This window comes from Xenopus tropicalis, chromosome 3, assembly GCF_000004195.4.
Source record: "Xenopus tropicalis strain Nigerian chromosome 3, UCB_Xtro_10.0, whole genome shotgun sequence".
NCBI classification, from domain to species: domain Eukaryota; kingdom Metazoa; phylum Chordata; class Amphibia; order Anura; family Pipidae; genus Xenopus; species Xenopus tropicalis.
The window spans coordinates 22095145-22111143 of NC_030679.2; the positions used below are offsets into that span (position 1 = coordinate 22095145).

Sequence of the window (15999 nt, forward strand, 5' to 3'; positions counted from 1 at the left end):
GATAATACTGGGCCAACTTCTGGTTAAAGACAGTATGATATGAATATGCTTTCCGATTTTATTTAACCTCCTTTGTTATGTAGGATGAATTTGGTCTGCTTTAATTCAAGACATCTGTAATACCCACCCTGTCTATATACACATATATATATATACACACACACACACGCTTTTAAACTGCTTCTGGTTCCCCACAGTTACCCCCAAGTAGTAAGAGAACACAACAGAGATCCTCTTTAAGAACCTTTACTTCTCTTTGGTTAGATACCCATGTGTTTGGGAAATTTGGGAAATTCTTTGGTTACAGGAAAATAACAGTAATATCTCTTCTGTGAGACCCCCTGAGAGAGATGATCGACCAAACGTAGCCTCTCCCTTCCCTCCCACCCATGTCCCATTCTGTGTATTTAATTGGTGCTCTCTTCTAGTCACCGTGAGCATTCTTCAGTTACTCGCCAGCTCCAGGATCTAGCTAACACAAACACATTTGGTGCGTGGGCCCCAGAGGGCCACAGACAGGGATCAGATGAAACGGATTTTCTTGTTTAGTCATCACCACCACAAAGTGACAGCAAGGCTTTACGATAATCCCCAGATGTTTCACTCTGTAGAACAGAACAAGAGCATAAATAGTGGGCAAAATAGCTTTGGACACAATATCTCAGTTCTGAACCATGACCGCCTTAATGATAAAGTAACAATCTTATTTTATTTTATTATAAGTGTTGGCCAACCTACATAATTCTCTATTTCTTTTCTCTCTTTTGACCAGAATTAGGTGACCATGTACAAAAAAGCGGTTTTAGAAATACAATTTACAGCAATCGCCTTTTGTCTTTTCTCTTATCCACAGTGAAATGGCTGCCTATTCCTGTCCTCATAAGTCTTAATATGATTGGAGGGCTAGGTTGTAGATTCAGAATGAGAAGGTATCATATTAATAGTTTGTCACATTTAATTAGTAACCAGTTTTATCTCTGCTGTAGGTGTCACCCATGGATATTCTATAGCATTTTTGCTACTGAAAGAGTTTCTGTGCCAGACACTGTGCCTCATTTACAAAGCAAAAAGCAAAATTCATTGCAATATTTAATGTTTTTCCCATAATGAATTTTCCCTGCATTCCAGTGCTGCAGCAGCTTCAAGTCAGCACATAATGTTGTGTCTGTCTCTATATGGCAGCAATGCAGTGTGCAATAGCTGCACCTTTATTATATTGGGTGTTACTCCATGCATTATATCGTTGGCACAGAACACAGGGGGAATTCAGTACTTTTTGCCTGGTCAATGACTGGTATAAAATAAAAGTTTTTTTGTGCTTTACAGTGACCTTAACCTCACAGGAATAAAATCCAAGTAAAGTTTGATGACTATGGGACTATGGGACTATGGGAGGGGGGGGGGGGGTTGGGGACAGGTAGGACATCTTTCAGGGGTCATAGGAAACTAGGGGATCTGGACTGCCAAGAAAGGGTTTGCTGTAAAAGGGCTGGGTATTGAGCAGGTTATGGGTGTGGCCAGGGGGTATATGGGTCCCCTCCGATCCATCTGGCATGCTTGTTTGGACCATCTAAGGACAGCTTGGAGCAAAGGCATATACAAGCTGAACTAAATAATACACAGTACAGTGTAAATACAAAATACAAAAGGACAATCTTTGTTTACTTGGGATTTCCAGAGATGATGAATAATCCATGCGGCTGACACATTTCTGGAACATTTTTACATTTCTTTCATAGATGAGATATTTATATACTGAGTGTAAATCATGATACATCATAAGCTATGTCTCTTTAGCAATGTGCAACAGGGTTATTCCCGTTCTGGCAAACATAGCTATTCTTTGGTGCTGTTATCAGTCTGAAAGTCTACTTTATTTTAGCATAAACTGGTTATTTACAATTATGTATAAGACTTGGCAAGAAACAATGTTTTCACTAAAGCCAAATATCGATTGGGATCTAACAATTGGGTTAGGGATGTTTGATACAGGCATTTCCTACTGAAAATTCCCCATCTGTAGATAGCATTAAAAATAATTAATCATACATATAATGACTTTTAAAAATACAAAAGAGTCAGAATATGCATATGTTCAACATAAGCCCAAGATAGCCTAATATAGATAAGCTTAATAAGTCTAAGATAGGCCAATACAACCATAATTTTGCTGAACTAAAGCTCTCAACATGCCTTAACTTTGATTATTTGTTAAAGGGGTTGTTCACCTTCAAGTAAGCTTTCAGTATATTATAGAATGACCAATTCTTAGCAACTTTTCAGTTGGTCTGCATTCTTTATTTTTAATAGTTTTTGAATTATTTGTCTTCTTCTGACTCTTTTGGGCTTCCAAATGGGAGGGGGCACTGGCCCCGGCATCCAATAACTATTGCTCTGTAAAGCTTAATTTTCTATTGTTATTGTCATTTTTTTAAGAATTATCTTTCTATTTTGGTGATCTCCTGTTCATATTCTAGTCTTTCATTTAAGCCACTGTCTGGTTGCTAGGGCAATTTGTGCCCTAGCAACCAGACCTGCCGAAATCCCAAACTGGACAGCTGCTGAACAAAAAGCTAAATAATTTGAAAACTACAAATAATAAAAAAATGAAGACAAATTGCAAATTGTCTCAGAATATCAAATCTACATAATAATAAATGTTAATTTAAAGGCTAACAACTCCTTCAAAGAATGCTTGGATGTGTAGTCCAGCAGCAACTGTGTGTGAGCAGTTCAAAGCAGCAGTGTTTAGTGTCCCTTTACATTTGTGTTGTCAGTTCTTGGTTGGTTACTGTTGCCTTAAAACAATGTGAATAGTTCTGAATGATACATTTTATTGCATAAATTTGATTTAATGTAATTGGAAAACATCTATAGCGGCTTTGATGTGTCAGTGGTCTAAAATCCAATGTTCTCTTATATAAGCCTAATGACTTGGTTACACAAGTATGAGCAATGGCACACAAGGGAATTTTTGTTGTCCTGGGAAATTGTGCTCCCCTTGGGTGACAAAATGTCCAAAAACACCTGTAAATTAAATGCACTGTAGTCACCTTCCCCAACCCACTTATATTGTGTAATCAAGCAAATATGCTTCCTTTGATATTTCCGCCCCTTTGCGATGTGGTTTGGAGCAAACACATTTAATGCTTTAGAACGCATAGAGTGTTTCATCACCTGAGGGGGGGGAATATCCATAAGTGATAAATGCCCTTGATGCTATTGTTGATCTATGTTGAAGGGAAGAAGAAAACAAAAACATTTTTTTAAAGCTAATGGTGCAGAGGATAGAAAATGCTGCCTGTAGCTTCCCCCATGTTGTCTCCCACTGACTTTAATGGAAGCTGCCTAAAACTGCTAGTACAGGTTTTTAATCCTGAAACATGCATTAGAAAACCACCCTGAGTGATATTAGCCTATTTCCCTATTCTATAAACATATAATTAGTGATATAAAGACATAATCCTATGACTGTAAGCTACTAGAAGTAGATACAACAGGGAGAATTCACAATGCCCCATGCAGTGTGCAAAGCAGGGTTGGACAGGGCAGGAGCAGCACCAAGAAAAACCCCAATGGGCCATAGCCCTCATGGGCCCTGGCACCCCAGACCTGATCCCTGCTGCTGTCACTCCCTGCTGCCCTCCCCTGATCTGATTTAGTAATGACAAGGATGGATGAACTGTGGTACAGGTGTCATAAAGCTATTCAAGCCTCAACAGCTTCTATTTCATAGACCTGTTTTAGTATTAATAAGCCTCTGTGGTATGTAATATATAGATGTCTTTATTTGGTTCAGCAATGAGAAAAAGGTGATTTGCCCATTTATTGTGCCCACGGAGGTCAAGCAGAGTAATGTTTAGGGTGGTAAAACCTCCCTTTGTATGGCCAAACAGAGCACTGATTTATTAAGTGGGAATTATATAAGCTTATAGTGGAGCAGAATGGTGATATTTGATATCAGTGTTGCCTGTGCTGAGGGCCTATGGGTGTTCTTGTAAGTAAGTGCACGTAGCAGCAATTACTGACCAAGAGAACACTTTGAGCTGTACTTCAACAATAGCCGAAGGGCAAGAGATTGGACTGGATTGTGGAATTTACTGTGGTGGAAATACCTAGTTTTACAAATGGATAAGACCAAGAAGTTGATTGTGGAACTGAAACAACTGTTGTTAAATTACAATTCCTAGTAACAACATACAAGGGACCTTAGCTGGAATCTTAGTAGAAATACCTTGTAACCGTGAACAAGTCACTTAACCCTCTAGGCTACTGACAGCTAGATATATATAATAAACCTTTTCCATTTCTCACCTCAATACAGTGGTGTAGTGATTTCTCATACAGACTCTTAAACTCGTGCCGGATATTCAGTAGGTCAATTTCACTCCTGGATACCAGAATCCTTGTGAGGGTCCTCTCATCTGTCCCTGCCCCCTAAGAAGGAAACAGACTTTTTAGTGGTGAATTTATGCAAAAAAGGCCTGGGGAAATATCTTATTCATAAATAATTTGGTATGATACAGTATTTCACTTCATAGAAGAAATTCATGTGCAAGCAGACTGATGCTATGAATGAACTTGCATGCTTGGGTAGGTGTCACTGGTGTTACTTCCAAGGAAGCAGACCCAGAGGCTGAGGGGGGGGGGAGAGGTGGGGGTACAGGGGCCCCAGAGGGGTCTGCATTCTCAGTAGTCACCTGCTAATATGTGCTTTGGGGGGGTTGTGGGTGACCCCTGTCCCATGTGCAAAATCACAGGGCACCCAGGACCCCCACAGTTGAGCCCTTGTTAAACATCCCACCACCAGGAAACCTCTGAATTTCACAGTTTTGCATTGTGTTGGACTAATTATAAGTCAATGGGGTTGGATTTCTTTACAGTATACTACTTATTTCTAAATTACAATGTTTACATTGCAAATAATTCACTCTATCATTTAAAATTTTATTCTTGAACCAACAAATTCATTTTTTTTTGTTGTAATATTGGTGTGTAGGCGCCATCTCAGTGCATTGTGCCTGAGTCTGAGCTTTCAGAAGGAGCCAGCGCTACACATTAGAACTGATTTCAGCTAACCTATTGTTTCTCCTACTCCCATGTAACTGGAGGAGTCCCAAGCCGGACTTGTATTTCTTACTATTGAATGCTATTCTGATGTCTACTGGGAGCTGCTATCTTGCCCCCTTCCCATTGTTCTGCTAATCGGCTGCTGTGAGGGGGCGATATCACTCCAACTTGCAGCGCAGCAGTAAAGTGTGACTGACATTTATCAGAGCACAGGTCACATGGCTGCGGCACCCTGGGAAATGAAGAAAATGGCTAGCCCCATGTGAAATTTCAAAATTAAATATAAAAAAATCTATTTGCATTTTTTAAAAACGGATTTTAATACAGGCTCTATTAACTGATGAGTTTTGAAAAAAATGTGTAATAGTATTTCTTTAACCTTGTGGTGGTCCAGAGTCTGGTAGAGGCCCTGGGCCCAGGCCTTGAGCTAGTCATGAAGAATACAATCTCATCTGTGAGTAGAGATGTAGCGAACTGTTCGCCGGAGAACTAATTCGCACGAAAATCGGGTGTTCGCAAGTTCGCAAGTTCGTGAACTTTTAGCGAAGTTCGCAATTTTGGGTTCGCCTTAGCTGGAGCCAAATTTTGACCTCTCACCCCAGAGCCAGCAGATACATGGCAGCCAATCAGGCAGCTCTCCCTCCTGGACCACCCCCGGACCACTCCCTTCCATATATATAAAACTGAAGCCCAGCAGCCATTTTACATTCTGCCTGTGTGTGCTTGATGAGTTAGCATAGGGAGAGAGCTGTGCAGGGGTTTGAGGGACAGTTTAGGCAGCTTTGCTGACTATTAATATACTTTCTACTGCTCTGTATGTAGCTGCTGTGGGCAGCTGTCCTGCTGATCTCATCTGCTGTAACCCAATAGTCCTTGTAAGGACTGCTTTTATTTTCTGATTACTGTTACTCTTCTTTTCATTGTGTACTGCAGCTCCGTCTGTGTGTGTTGGAGACAGGTGTGCTGCTCATAGTAGTGCACTAAGCACCAACCACACATTCACATAATTTTTTTTGTGTTTTTTTACTTTGCTACTGTAATTTATAGAGCCCAGTGCTATTAGTCTAGCTGTGGGGGACTGCTGTGCTGCTCCTAGTAGTTCACCCCCAGCACCAACCAGAGATCACGTTTCTTTTATTATTAATTTTTTTTTTTTTTAATTTAACTTACTGTTCTTTAACATGTCCAGTGCTGTTTGCTGTTATTCATAGTAGTGCACCAAACACGTTACACATAGTAGTGACATTGCATTGCAATAAAATCACCTGAGTGATGTTTTTCCACCAGCAATAATATATTCCGTATCCACTACTGCGGCGTTTTGTCTTTGCGTGTGAACCGGCTGTAACCTTTACACGACTTGATTGGCATGTAGACGCCGGACGTTTTAAAGCAGTTTATTACACAAGTTTATAAATGTAGTGTGATTTCTGCCCTTTACAGCACAAAACGCAACGCTGTGTCAACAACGTATTTTTCAGATAAATTTTTGCCCTTGATCCCCCTCCTGCATGCCACTGTCCAGGTCGTGGCACCCTTTAAACAACAGTTTTCTGGCCAGAAATGGCTTTTCTAGGTTTTAAAGTTCGCCTTCCCATTGAAGTCTATGGGGTTCGCAAAGTTCGCAAAAGTTCGCACTTTTTGGCGGAAGTTCGCAAACGGGTTCGCGAACTTTTTTTGTGAGGTTCGCTACATCTCTATCTGTGAGATAGACCGTTATGTTTTTGATCTCATATTTTTGAGTTGACTAAAGTAAAGGTAAGGTCTTTTTTCCTGCATTTTTGTGTCCCTGTCTCTTCACTGCATAAGAAACCTGTTTACATACCATTTCAAAAGCAAATAGTCCCACAGCAACCCCAGGGCCTCGTCCCCACAGGGAGAGATAGGAGGCAGGAGAGAGACAGAGGGCACCTATGTGCCTCCTCTTGTCCACTTCTCATGAATATAGCGCTATTCTAGCAGCTGAGCTGTTGTTGAGCAAATGGTCTAGGCCAGATTCAACTGTAGAGTAAGAAGATGTCACCAAAAAAGTTAATTTACCTTCATTGCTTTATAAAGTCTCTCTGCGAAGAAGGCCGGTTTGTTCTTCACACTGCGTACTATCAGATGGAAAAAAGAAAATAATCAGTCACCAGTAGACTGCGACCTTGAGTTTTAATAACTCATCTTGTGCTCTTGGTGGTTCACAGCTGGCACTGGCTATGCTAAATAAGTGAATATACTGTACAGTCTACACAGCCAATAAAATGGGCATTAGAAAAACAAGCCTAGTAAATGCTTATTGCCTCTGCGGTGCGGTGTTAATTGTTCTGAGGTTCCCTATAGAGGTAAATGGGAATCAGATGCATCCTGTAGGTGCAGTACTAAGCATACATTTTGCTCTCACTGGGTCGCATCTGTATTGAGTGTTGTTGCTGGGCCTTCTTTACTCTGTAATGACACACGGGGCACTTTGACCATTGTGGTGCTCTCAGAGTAACTTACATCTCATTGGCTTACATCTTTGAAGTTACCAGCTTCCAAGTGCTATCTTAAATCACACTGACTAGGGGGCTGATTTACTAAGACACGATTTCGAATCCGAATTGGAAAAATTCCGATTGGAAACGAACATTTTGCGACTTTTTCGTAATTTTTGCGATTTTTTCTGCGTCTTTACGATTTTTGCGTAAAAACGCGAGTTTTTCGTAGCCATTACGAAAGTTGCGCAAAGTCGCGATTTTTTCGTAGCGTTAAAACTTGCGCGAAACGTCGCGCCTTTTAAGTTTTAATGCTATGGAAAAGGCGCGACTTTGCGCGCAAGTGTTAACGCTACGAAAAAATCGCGACTTTGCGCAACTTTCGTAATGGCTACGAAAAACTCGCGTTTTTACGCAAAAATCGTAAAGACACCGAAAAAAATCGCAAAAATACGAAAAAATCGCAAAATTACCGATCATTACGAAAAAAACGCAATCGGACGCATTCGGCCCGTTCGTGGGTTAGTAAATGTGCCCCTTAGTCTGGCATAGTGTTTTTGGTATTCTTTCCAAATTTGGAGAGTAGTAGTCAGCACCACACCTTGTGATTAGTTAGTAGCAGTGCAGGTTCCCCAATGGCCACTTTCCATCGGCATATCCAGATACAGAAGAACAGGAACAGCACCTCTTGTCTTTTAAATTAAAATGCTTTTATTGCAGATTTCTGGGGCAAACAACAGCAACGTTTCAGGCCATATGTGTTCTTTCCAAACACATACATACCTCCTGCCTGTTCTTCACTTCCAAACACTCCAGATTGTAGGCTCTTACAAGCAGAGACCTCTTTATCACCAACACAGTATTAACATGTAGGGCTGAAGGAGTCCCATGTAATGCATAGCAATGTAGCAATAGATCACTACTCACCAATGGCCACAAATGCATCCTTTACATCTCCAGACATCTCTTTCTTAATGATATGTTCCACATCGTGATTTGTCTGCTTGATAAACTCCTGGAAAACTAGTAGCAAAGTGGGGCAGATCATAAAGTGCATGTAAGGGCTTTTTGCTGAAGAAGCAGATTTTTAGTAACAAAACCTTTTAAATCTGGGTTGTTCAACTGGAGGCCTGCAGGCAGGATGGAGCCCTCCAATAGATTGTTATATCCCCCAAGCTGTACAAGTTTTACTGACCTCTATGGATGAAATAATTTCTTATAATCTGGCCTATTATATGGAAAAAGATGAACAGCACTATTCCAGATGATGGAAATCCTGGCATGCTTAATGCTGCTCCCAAATAAGCTAAAGATATTTGGTGGGACACCCCACTCACCTCTTCGCAAATGTATGTAGCTCCGAGTACACAGGATGGTCATGAATCTTGTCTCAAGCGAGCTAGCCTCACCAGATCCAGAGTCTGAGATCTCCTGGAAAGATGAACATATACAGTAAAGTTATACTAGGGTGTACTTTGTGTCATTACCTGACTAAGGATATTGAGTGCTGTGAATGTCTGTACTAGTGATGATTACTCACCAGAACTGAAGCAAGGATCTGTAGTTTGGAAGAAAAGAAGAAAAGAGCATTAGATATTGAGATAATCCAGAACTCAATATAAAAGTCCATGGCAAAAAGAAATTTATAGTATTTAACTGGGGAACTGAGCTAAAAAAAATTCAAAAAACAGAAACAGCTTAATTTTTTGCAGTTAATTTCATTTATTTTCCATGTTGCATTTCTTTCATTATAGAAGCGACAGCCTGCTTATCCAAATGGACATGGAGTACTGACTGCATTTGTGCTGGTGAGTAATACAGTGCTTTGGCCTGTCCAAGTTCATGCTACATATAATATACTGACGCTGATTTTCTTACCTTTGCATCATCCACTGCTTTATCAAGGTCCTCACCGGCCTCATCCCTGTTACCCTGATAGAAAATATAATAACATCTGTAGTAAGTGCCCTGGCTAATTATTCCAATTGCTTAATGTGCAAGGAAGTGACCCACACAGAAGCACAAGTTAACAGCTTTCACAAATGCAGGTAATTAAAGGAACAGTAACACCAAAAAATGAAAGTGTATAAAAGTAACTAAAAGAGAATGTGCTGCTGCCCTGCACTGGTAAAAGTTTTGTGTTTACTTCAGAAAGTCTACTATAATTTATATTAATAAGCTGTTGTGTAGTATGGGGGCAGCCATTCAAAGGAGAAAAGGCACAGGCACATAGCAGATAACAGATAAAACACTATTGTATTCTACAGAGCTTATCTGTTATCTGCTATGTAACCTGTGCCTTTTCTCCTTTTTTCCAGCTTGAATGGCTGCCCCCATGGCTACACAGCAGCTTATTATATCAATTATAGTAGTGTTACTGTAGCAAACACACCAGTTTTACCAGTGCAGGGCAACAGTGCATTATATTTTTATTACTTTAAAGCTCTTTCATTTTTTGTTGTTACTGTTCCTTTAAGATTATTGATTTAACAAAAATACCAACCAGTGCCAATGATGTCAGGATCCTCTTGAAATGTCCAGATGTGTCTGAGCTTATGGCATCTTCCAAAGACTTGTGGAAGGCTGGAGAAACAGAAGAAAAGCTGCTGTCACCAATTAGACTTCATAAAAGGCTCCTTACTGGATGTTACAATAAATTCCCTGACTCCATTTATTCTGGCAGAGAGGCTGGAAGAGCGAGTGATGTGAATACAACACAGAGCTAGATGCAAAATTCCTGATGAAATTCTATATGAATGATGGTAAATGGGTCCCGATGTGCAATCTCTCTCTTTATAGCATTAAGTCATACTGAGACTATTGGCTCAAAGTCCAACTGTCAGCAGTACAGATTGACTTTTTAGTTTTAAGAGGAACTTTGCTGGAAGTTTCTGCCCCATATCTCCAAAGTATAGCACAGCTAATAAAGATACCAATACTAAGAGCCTATACTGAGAAACATTTAATTGGAGAGGCTTCCTATACAGACTGGTAGCCCTACGGCTATTTGTGGTCACTTCAAAAACTAGCTTTATGGAAAAAAATCATTTAAATCTTTTTTTTAAACCAGTGGCAACAATGTATAATAAACCTGAAAAAGTGCTCAGCAGAAAGAATTGTCTAGAATTATTTTAATTTTATTTACATCCCCTTTACTGTTGAGCTAGTGGGAGTTTGTTGTTTTCATTCTTTGAGAAATACCCCCTATAAATCCTATATAATCAAATAGGGGGCGACAAAACTCTCAGTGAATTGCTGCAAGCTTTATCTTCATTCTTGGATATATTTATGCCCATAACTCTCACATCTCAGCATGTGTGGAAACTAGAAAATGAGTGGAGCAGTTGGCATAGCAGTTTGGGTGCCAGGCAGGGAATAGAAGATGACTAGTCATTAATGTGGAGGGCCCCTTCATAATTATTCCTGGTGATACAAGTAAGTGACTTTTTATTTGCTGGGTTACCTTCTTGATAAGCTGCATTGATGGCCTGGATCTCATCATTGGTCCTTGTGGCCAAGATTTCAGTTAAGACTTTCTCATCTGTGCCAGCTCCCTGGAAACAAGAAAAGATAGCATAAGTTGTGTAGATCAGAGACATTTTACCTATGTTTCTGGTTATGATATAGAGGTGTATACCATTTCATATTACTTTTAGCAGCTGTGCTCCTTGTCTATGCTGCATATGCACTAGAAATATTACAGCACAGCTTTCTGGATTGTGATGTCTGATGCTTTGCACCTGGTTCTATAAAAACAAAACCCTAGGGAACTAAATACTACAAATTCCCCTCAGCTGTTATTGCACTTGAATAGCCCCATTGAGAGCTGCCCAGAATGTGTTAGGTTATTAACTGATGGTCAGATCACAGGACAAAAATGTAGTGGCTGCTGATTATCACCAGAGGGTGGTGTAAAACTGCATTTTTTTTTGGAATGTTTCCAAATTTCGTATCTGGCTTGGTTAATGAAGGTTTCTGTAAACTATGCAGTTTCTAAAAGTACAGTTGATCCCCAACAAGCTTTTCTGTCTTCCTGTCCTCTCTTTTTAACTGTACTTCCAGTTAGACTTGCTGGTGGCAAGGGTCTTGATCAGGGAACCTTAAACAATGGCCCTCCAACTATTGTTTTTACTGCAACTCAGAATGCAAATGATAACTTTGTTAGATCTAGAGTGCTTTGGCCATTCACCGGTTCTCAATAAGGCTGAAACATTGCAAAATAGTGATAGGATAGATACCGCCATGGCCTTGTTTAGCTGCTTGGCATCAAACTGTGCAGGTGTCATCACGAGACCAAGGATCACTTTGGCTAAGGTGCCAGACATCTCTGACTTCAGGTCTGCCATCAGATCCTATAAAAAGATATGTGATATTGTGTAGAAGTGAATGATTAATTCATTAATTAAAAAAAGAAAATAAATTATTTGTACCAAGATCTACTTAATTTTGAGTACACAGATTAGGCAGGATTCCCAAAGCAGAATCCACTTGAATCAGCTGATCCATTGGCCCTGGAGAGCCAGAGAAACCGCTGTAGTAATCCATGGTATTGTTGGACAACAGCACCCAGCATGCTTTAAATCTTTTTACCATGTTGGATTGTACTAAGTATTGTAATAAAAAAAATGGGCAAAACAATTGGTAACACTGTTATGGAAGAGGAAAGAGACTGACCCGGCCAAAGTGGGATTTAAATGCCTTCAAGATCTCTTGGCGCTGAGCATTACTACGTTTAGTAATGATATCAATGATGGTACCTTCATCCGTACCTGTAGTAGATAATAAATGACATTATCATCTTGCAGCAGTTAATTGACCAAATGACCCCCTTTCAACCTCCAAAGCAGCTGTGATCAAGAGAAGCAATTGTTACTTGCCACCACTGCACTAAGATACACATATAGATCAGAACTGGATACTACTAGCATAATATTAGAAGCTTACCAAATCCTTTCATTGCCTTTCTCAGGGCTTTGCCATCGTTATCTGCATGGAAGTTCTCAGCAGGGTGCACCGTTCCTTTTAGCTAGGGTGGAAATGAGAAGTTTAACTAGTACCCTTCCGTGGCTTCTTAACCTCCCCAGTGCACTTACACACCAACCAATAAAAATGTGCTATTTTCTGATTGGTTATTGGATACTCCCCTAGATTAGGGTAGCACCTCTGTTAGTAAATTATCCCTAAAGGTTCACATTTATCAAGACACAGTTGTGGGTAAATGTAATTGTTTGCTTGTTGCAATAATAACTATGCTGCACCCAGTATTGGTTTGTCCTGATAAATATGGCTGATAGCGTCAATTGTGGTATCAGTCACTGCAGAAATAAATCAAGCCTGGTAATGTTAACTGTTCAACTCACAGCAATCCCATTCAAATAAATTAAACTAGTTCTGAATGAATTTCATTATAGGGAGGGTGAGAGAGGGCTTTGGTCAAACGGGATTTGACAGAAGCCCCTCCTACCTTGCCCAATTCAATATGGCCATCAATCTGTGTGGCCAGACTACCCACAACCCACCTATTCCACAATACTTTCATCCTTAAACCAATGTAGTTTTTGAAATGTCATATCACATAACCATTCATAAAAAGAATCAAGCAAGAGTGTAAGAAAAAGTAAAATAGTCCAGAGATTTAATACCTCTGTAGCTCAGGCTGGTAGAGGCAGAAATATACTTTGAAGCATGCTAAAGGTGCTATGTATCAATGCCAGTGGATTTTGTAACATCCCAGCTCACCAATAATGCTTTTAGCTCTACATCCTTGTGGCCACAGTTAATCATTTGCACCAGGATCAGTACAACAGTTTCTCCTGGTGGGCCCAGGCTCTAGTAAGCTGTAGTCTGGAAAAATTCCCATTAGCCCTTTTTCATTTCCATCACAGGCCTATATACTGTAACCTCAATACCATTGTTTTGAGAGTGAGTCAGGAATGCCCTGTTGTTTATTTACATGTAAAAATATTTGGAGTAATTACTGATATTATATGTGCAAATCAAAACAAGCCGTCTTTAGAAGATTTAGTTGATTAATACAAATGAGGCTTAAATACATACTTGCTTGCTTTCTGTCACTGGCTACCCCCTTTGTGGCAAGTAGGTTTGTAGACCCACACCCTATTTTTGGCTTCAGTGTTATATTCCCTCTAGGGTGCTTGGCTCCTAGCACTTGATGTGCATTCTTGTAAAGCTTCAATGGCAAAAGCCATATTTCCATGTGAATGAAAATAAAGAAGTCTGTTTCTTAGAGCTCCACTTGGTTTCTAGCTGCGGAACATTTGCCATTTGCACAAGTCATGAATGTCTATTCTATAGTGTTATGTTCCACCTACTGGTTTGCATAGGGTGCTGCAGAAATAAATTTATGACAGCAATCACTAGAAGAAGCTTCCAAGACTCATAATAGCTTATTCATTTATTTAAATGTATTTTATGAAATTTATACTTCAGTTAAATTCAGCCCAAGGTCTGAATTTTCAGCTTTCCACTAACATACAGTGTAGCGCTAGGTAAATAGGTGATTAGACATTTAAAATGTACTCTATTTCCCTAGGCTTCTTTTGAACTCACACTGGCTCAGCTTGCATTATTAGTCTTGCCCTGACATCTGTTTGATTTATTTTCCCCTGTAAAAAAGCACTCTAGATATTCCTATCAAAAGCACAATTCTGCAACATATTGTTTTTTTAAAACTGGTAAAGGAAGGAAAGCTATACAATTTTATGCCATGGACATAATGATACAGTCACAGGGAAGCCTGAAAGCCATTTTGTCACTGAATTCACTGGCATTTGTACATTAAAAGTTGGCAGTGCAACACTGGGAAAGGTAATTCTATAACAGAAAATTGTAGAAAATCATAGTAAAATTAAAGGGAAATATATGCATTTTGCATTTATCTTCTATGTATTTATCCTTTGCAATATGTAAAGATGTAGCTGCATAGAACATTCCTTCTCTGCAATTTTGCATTTAAATTTAAAAGTCTGACATGGTCCTGTGCCGTCTGAGACATTCTCCATAGAACTGAAAAGTCCACTCCATTTCTTTTATTTTCTCTCTCAGGCCTATTACCTTTGCCCCTAGTTTCAATGAAGATATTACTAGCACAAGTAGCTGTATTTTCCTAGCTACCACCAACAATTTAACTTATTGCCACTTACAGATCTTCTATTGTTATATAAACCAATACAAAAATCCTGGAAGGGCATGGCCTAGCAGCCAGAAGCATGATGATATTTGTTGGTGTGCTCAGCTCAACAGGGCTGTAAATGGAACCCTCCATATTAAGGAGAACTACTTAGGTCTTCTTACACACAGTAATGTAAAAAGCCTTATATCTATTACACCCAAGCTTTCACCCTGAATTATGTATAATTCTACAAAAAAACATTTTAAAGGAGAACTCAGGCTTCAAAACACAACACAGAAACCCCTAATATACTATTTACTGTAATCTATTCCTTCAAAAGGAATCAATAAATACCATTTGTATATGTTGAAATCCAGCTGCAAAACAGTTCTCTTTCTGCATCATTTGAAATCCTGGCAGGGGAGGAGGGACTAAAACACTGATATAAATTGTAACAACTTCTCCACAGCTTACAGGCAGCATGCAGGAACTACATAAACCACAATGCATTGCACTGTGATGTTCCTTTCCTTATTGACATCACGTGTGCAGGGAATTGTGGGATTGGGAGGATGCAGGCTGAAGGCAGGCTGAGGACAGTCGACTACTGCTATATTTTATTTGAGTCTCAAAGTAGCCAGCCAGATCAGTAGGGGAACAGGGGGGCGGGGCTTAGGGAACTGTTCCAAACCATATTATTACATTAAAAATCATGAAAAGGCTGCATATTCTTTAACTGATATATATTGCAAAGTTGCTTGAAATTATGTTTTCGTTCAAAAAGCTTAAGTTGTGTTTGGGTGGAATTCCCCTTAAAACATAAAGTGACCCTTTAATACAGGGGTCGGGAACCTTTTTGGCTGAGAGAGCCATAAACACCACATATTGTAAAATGTAATTCCGTGAGAGCCATACAATGGCCAACGGGAGCTAGGCCAAAGCCAGGGCCTCGATTTGCGGCTGCGTGTGGAGGACAATGCAACTTCAGGCCCGTTAAGCTGCGGATGCTGCAGGGCAAGATAGGGTGGGTGTCATCTTTAGCTGTTCAATATGGCTTGTTAGTGGTATAACTAGAGGGCTACCTAGCACAGTGCAACGTTGGCTTCTCTTTGTAGCCCCAACAGAGACATATTGGCCACATTTTATTTTCAATTCAAGCGTGACAGGTTTCTGCTCCAATGTCCCTCTCAGTTCCCGGAGTCCTGGTTCAAGTGCAACCCGGTAAAAGATGCCGGACGTGGAGGAGGGCGTGGCCTGTGCTCGGCGGACAGAAGACGTGTTCTAAGGCTTAGAACAAGTCTTCTATCCGCCGAGCGCAGGCCACGCCCCCCGTTATTT

General features: G+C 40.0%; 1 protein-coding gene across 1 annotated transcript in view; it reads right to left on the reverse strand.

The window, feature by feature from the left end:
• Positions 1-230: 230 nt before the first annotated feature.
• anxa6 (annexin A6) overlaps positions 231-15999 on the reverse strand; it is a 45956-nt gene continuing 30187 nt past the window's right edge. Inside the window, exons 15-26 of the mRNA XM_002937259.3 lie at positions 12474-12555; positions 12204-12298; positions 11768-11881; positions 10993-11083; positions 10033-10112; positions 9408-9461; positions 9070-9087; positions 8867-8960; positions 8457-8552; positions 7111-7169; positions 4315-4437; positions 231-605 (exon numbers count right to left, since the gene is read on the reverse strand). Coding sequence (XP_002937305.2) covers positions 546-605; positions 4315-4437; positions 7111-7169; positions 8457-8552; positions 8867-8960; positions 9070-9087; positions 9408-9461; positions 10033-10112; positions 10993-11083; positions 11768-11881; positions 12204-12298; positions 12474-12555 — 966 coding nt within the window. The 3' untranslated portion in view covers positions 231-545. The remainder of the gene's footprint in view (positions 606-4314; positions 4438-7110; positions 7170-8456; positions 8553-8866; positions 8961-9069; positions 9088-9407; positions 9462-10032; positions 10113-10992; positions 11084-11767; positions 11882-12203; positions 12299-12473; positions 12556-15999) is intronic.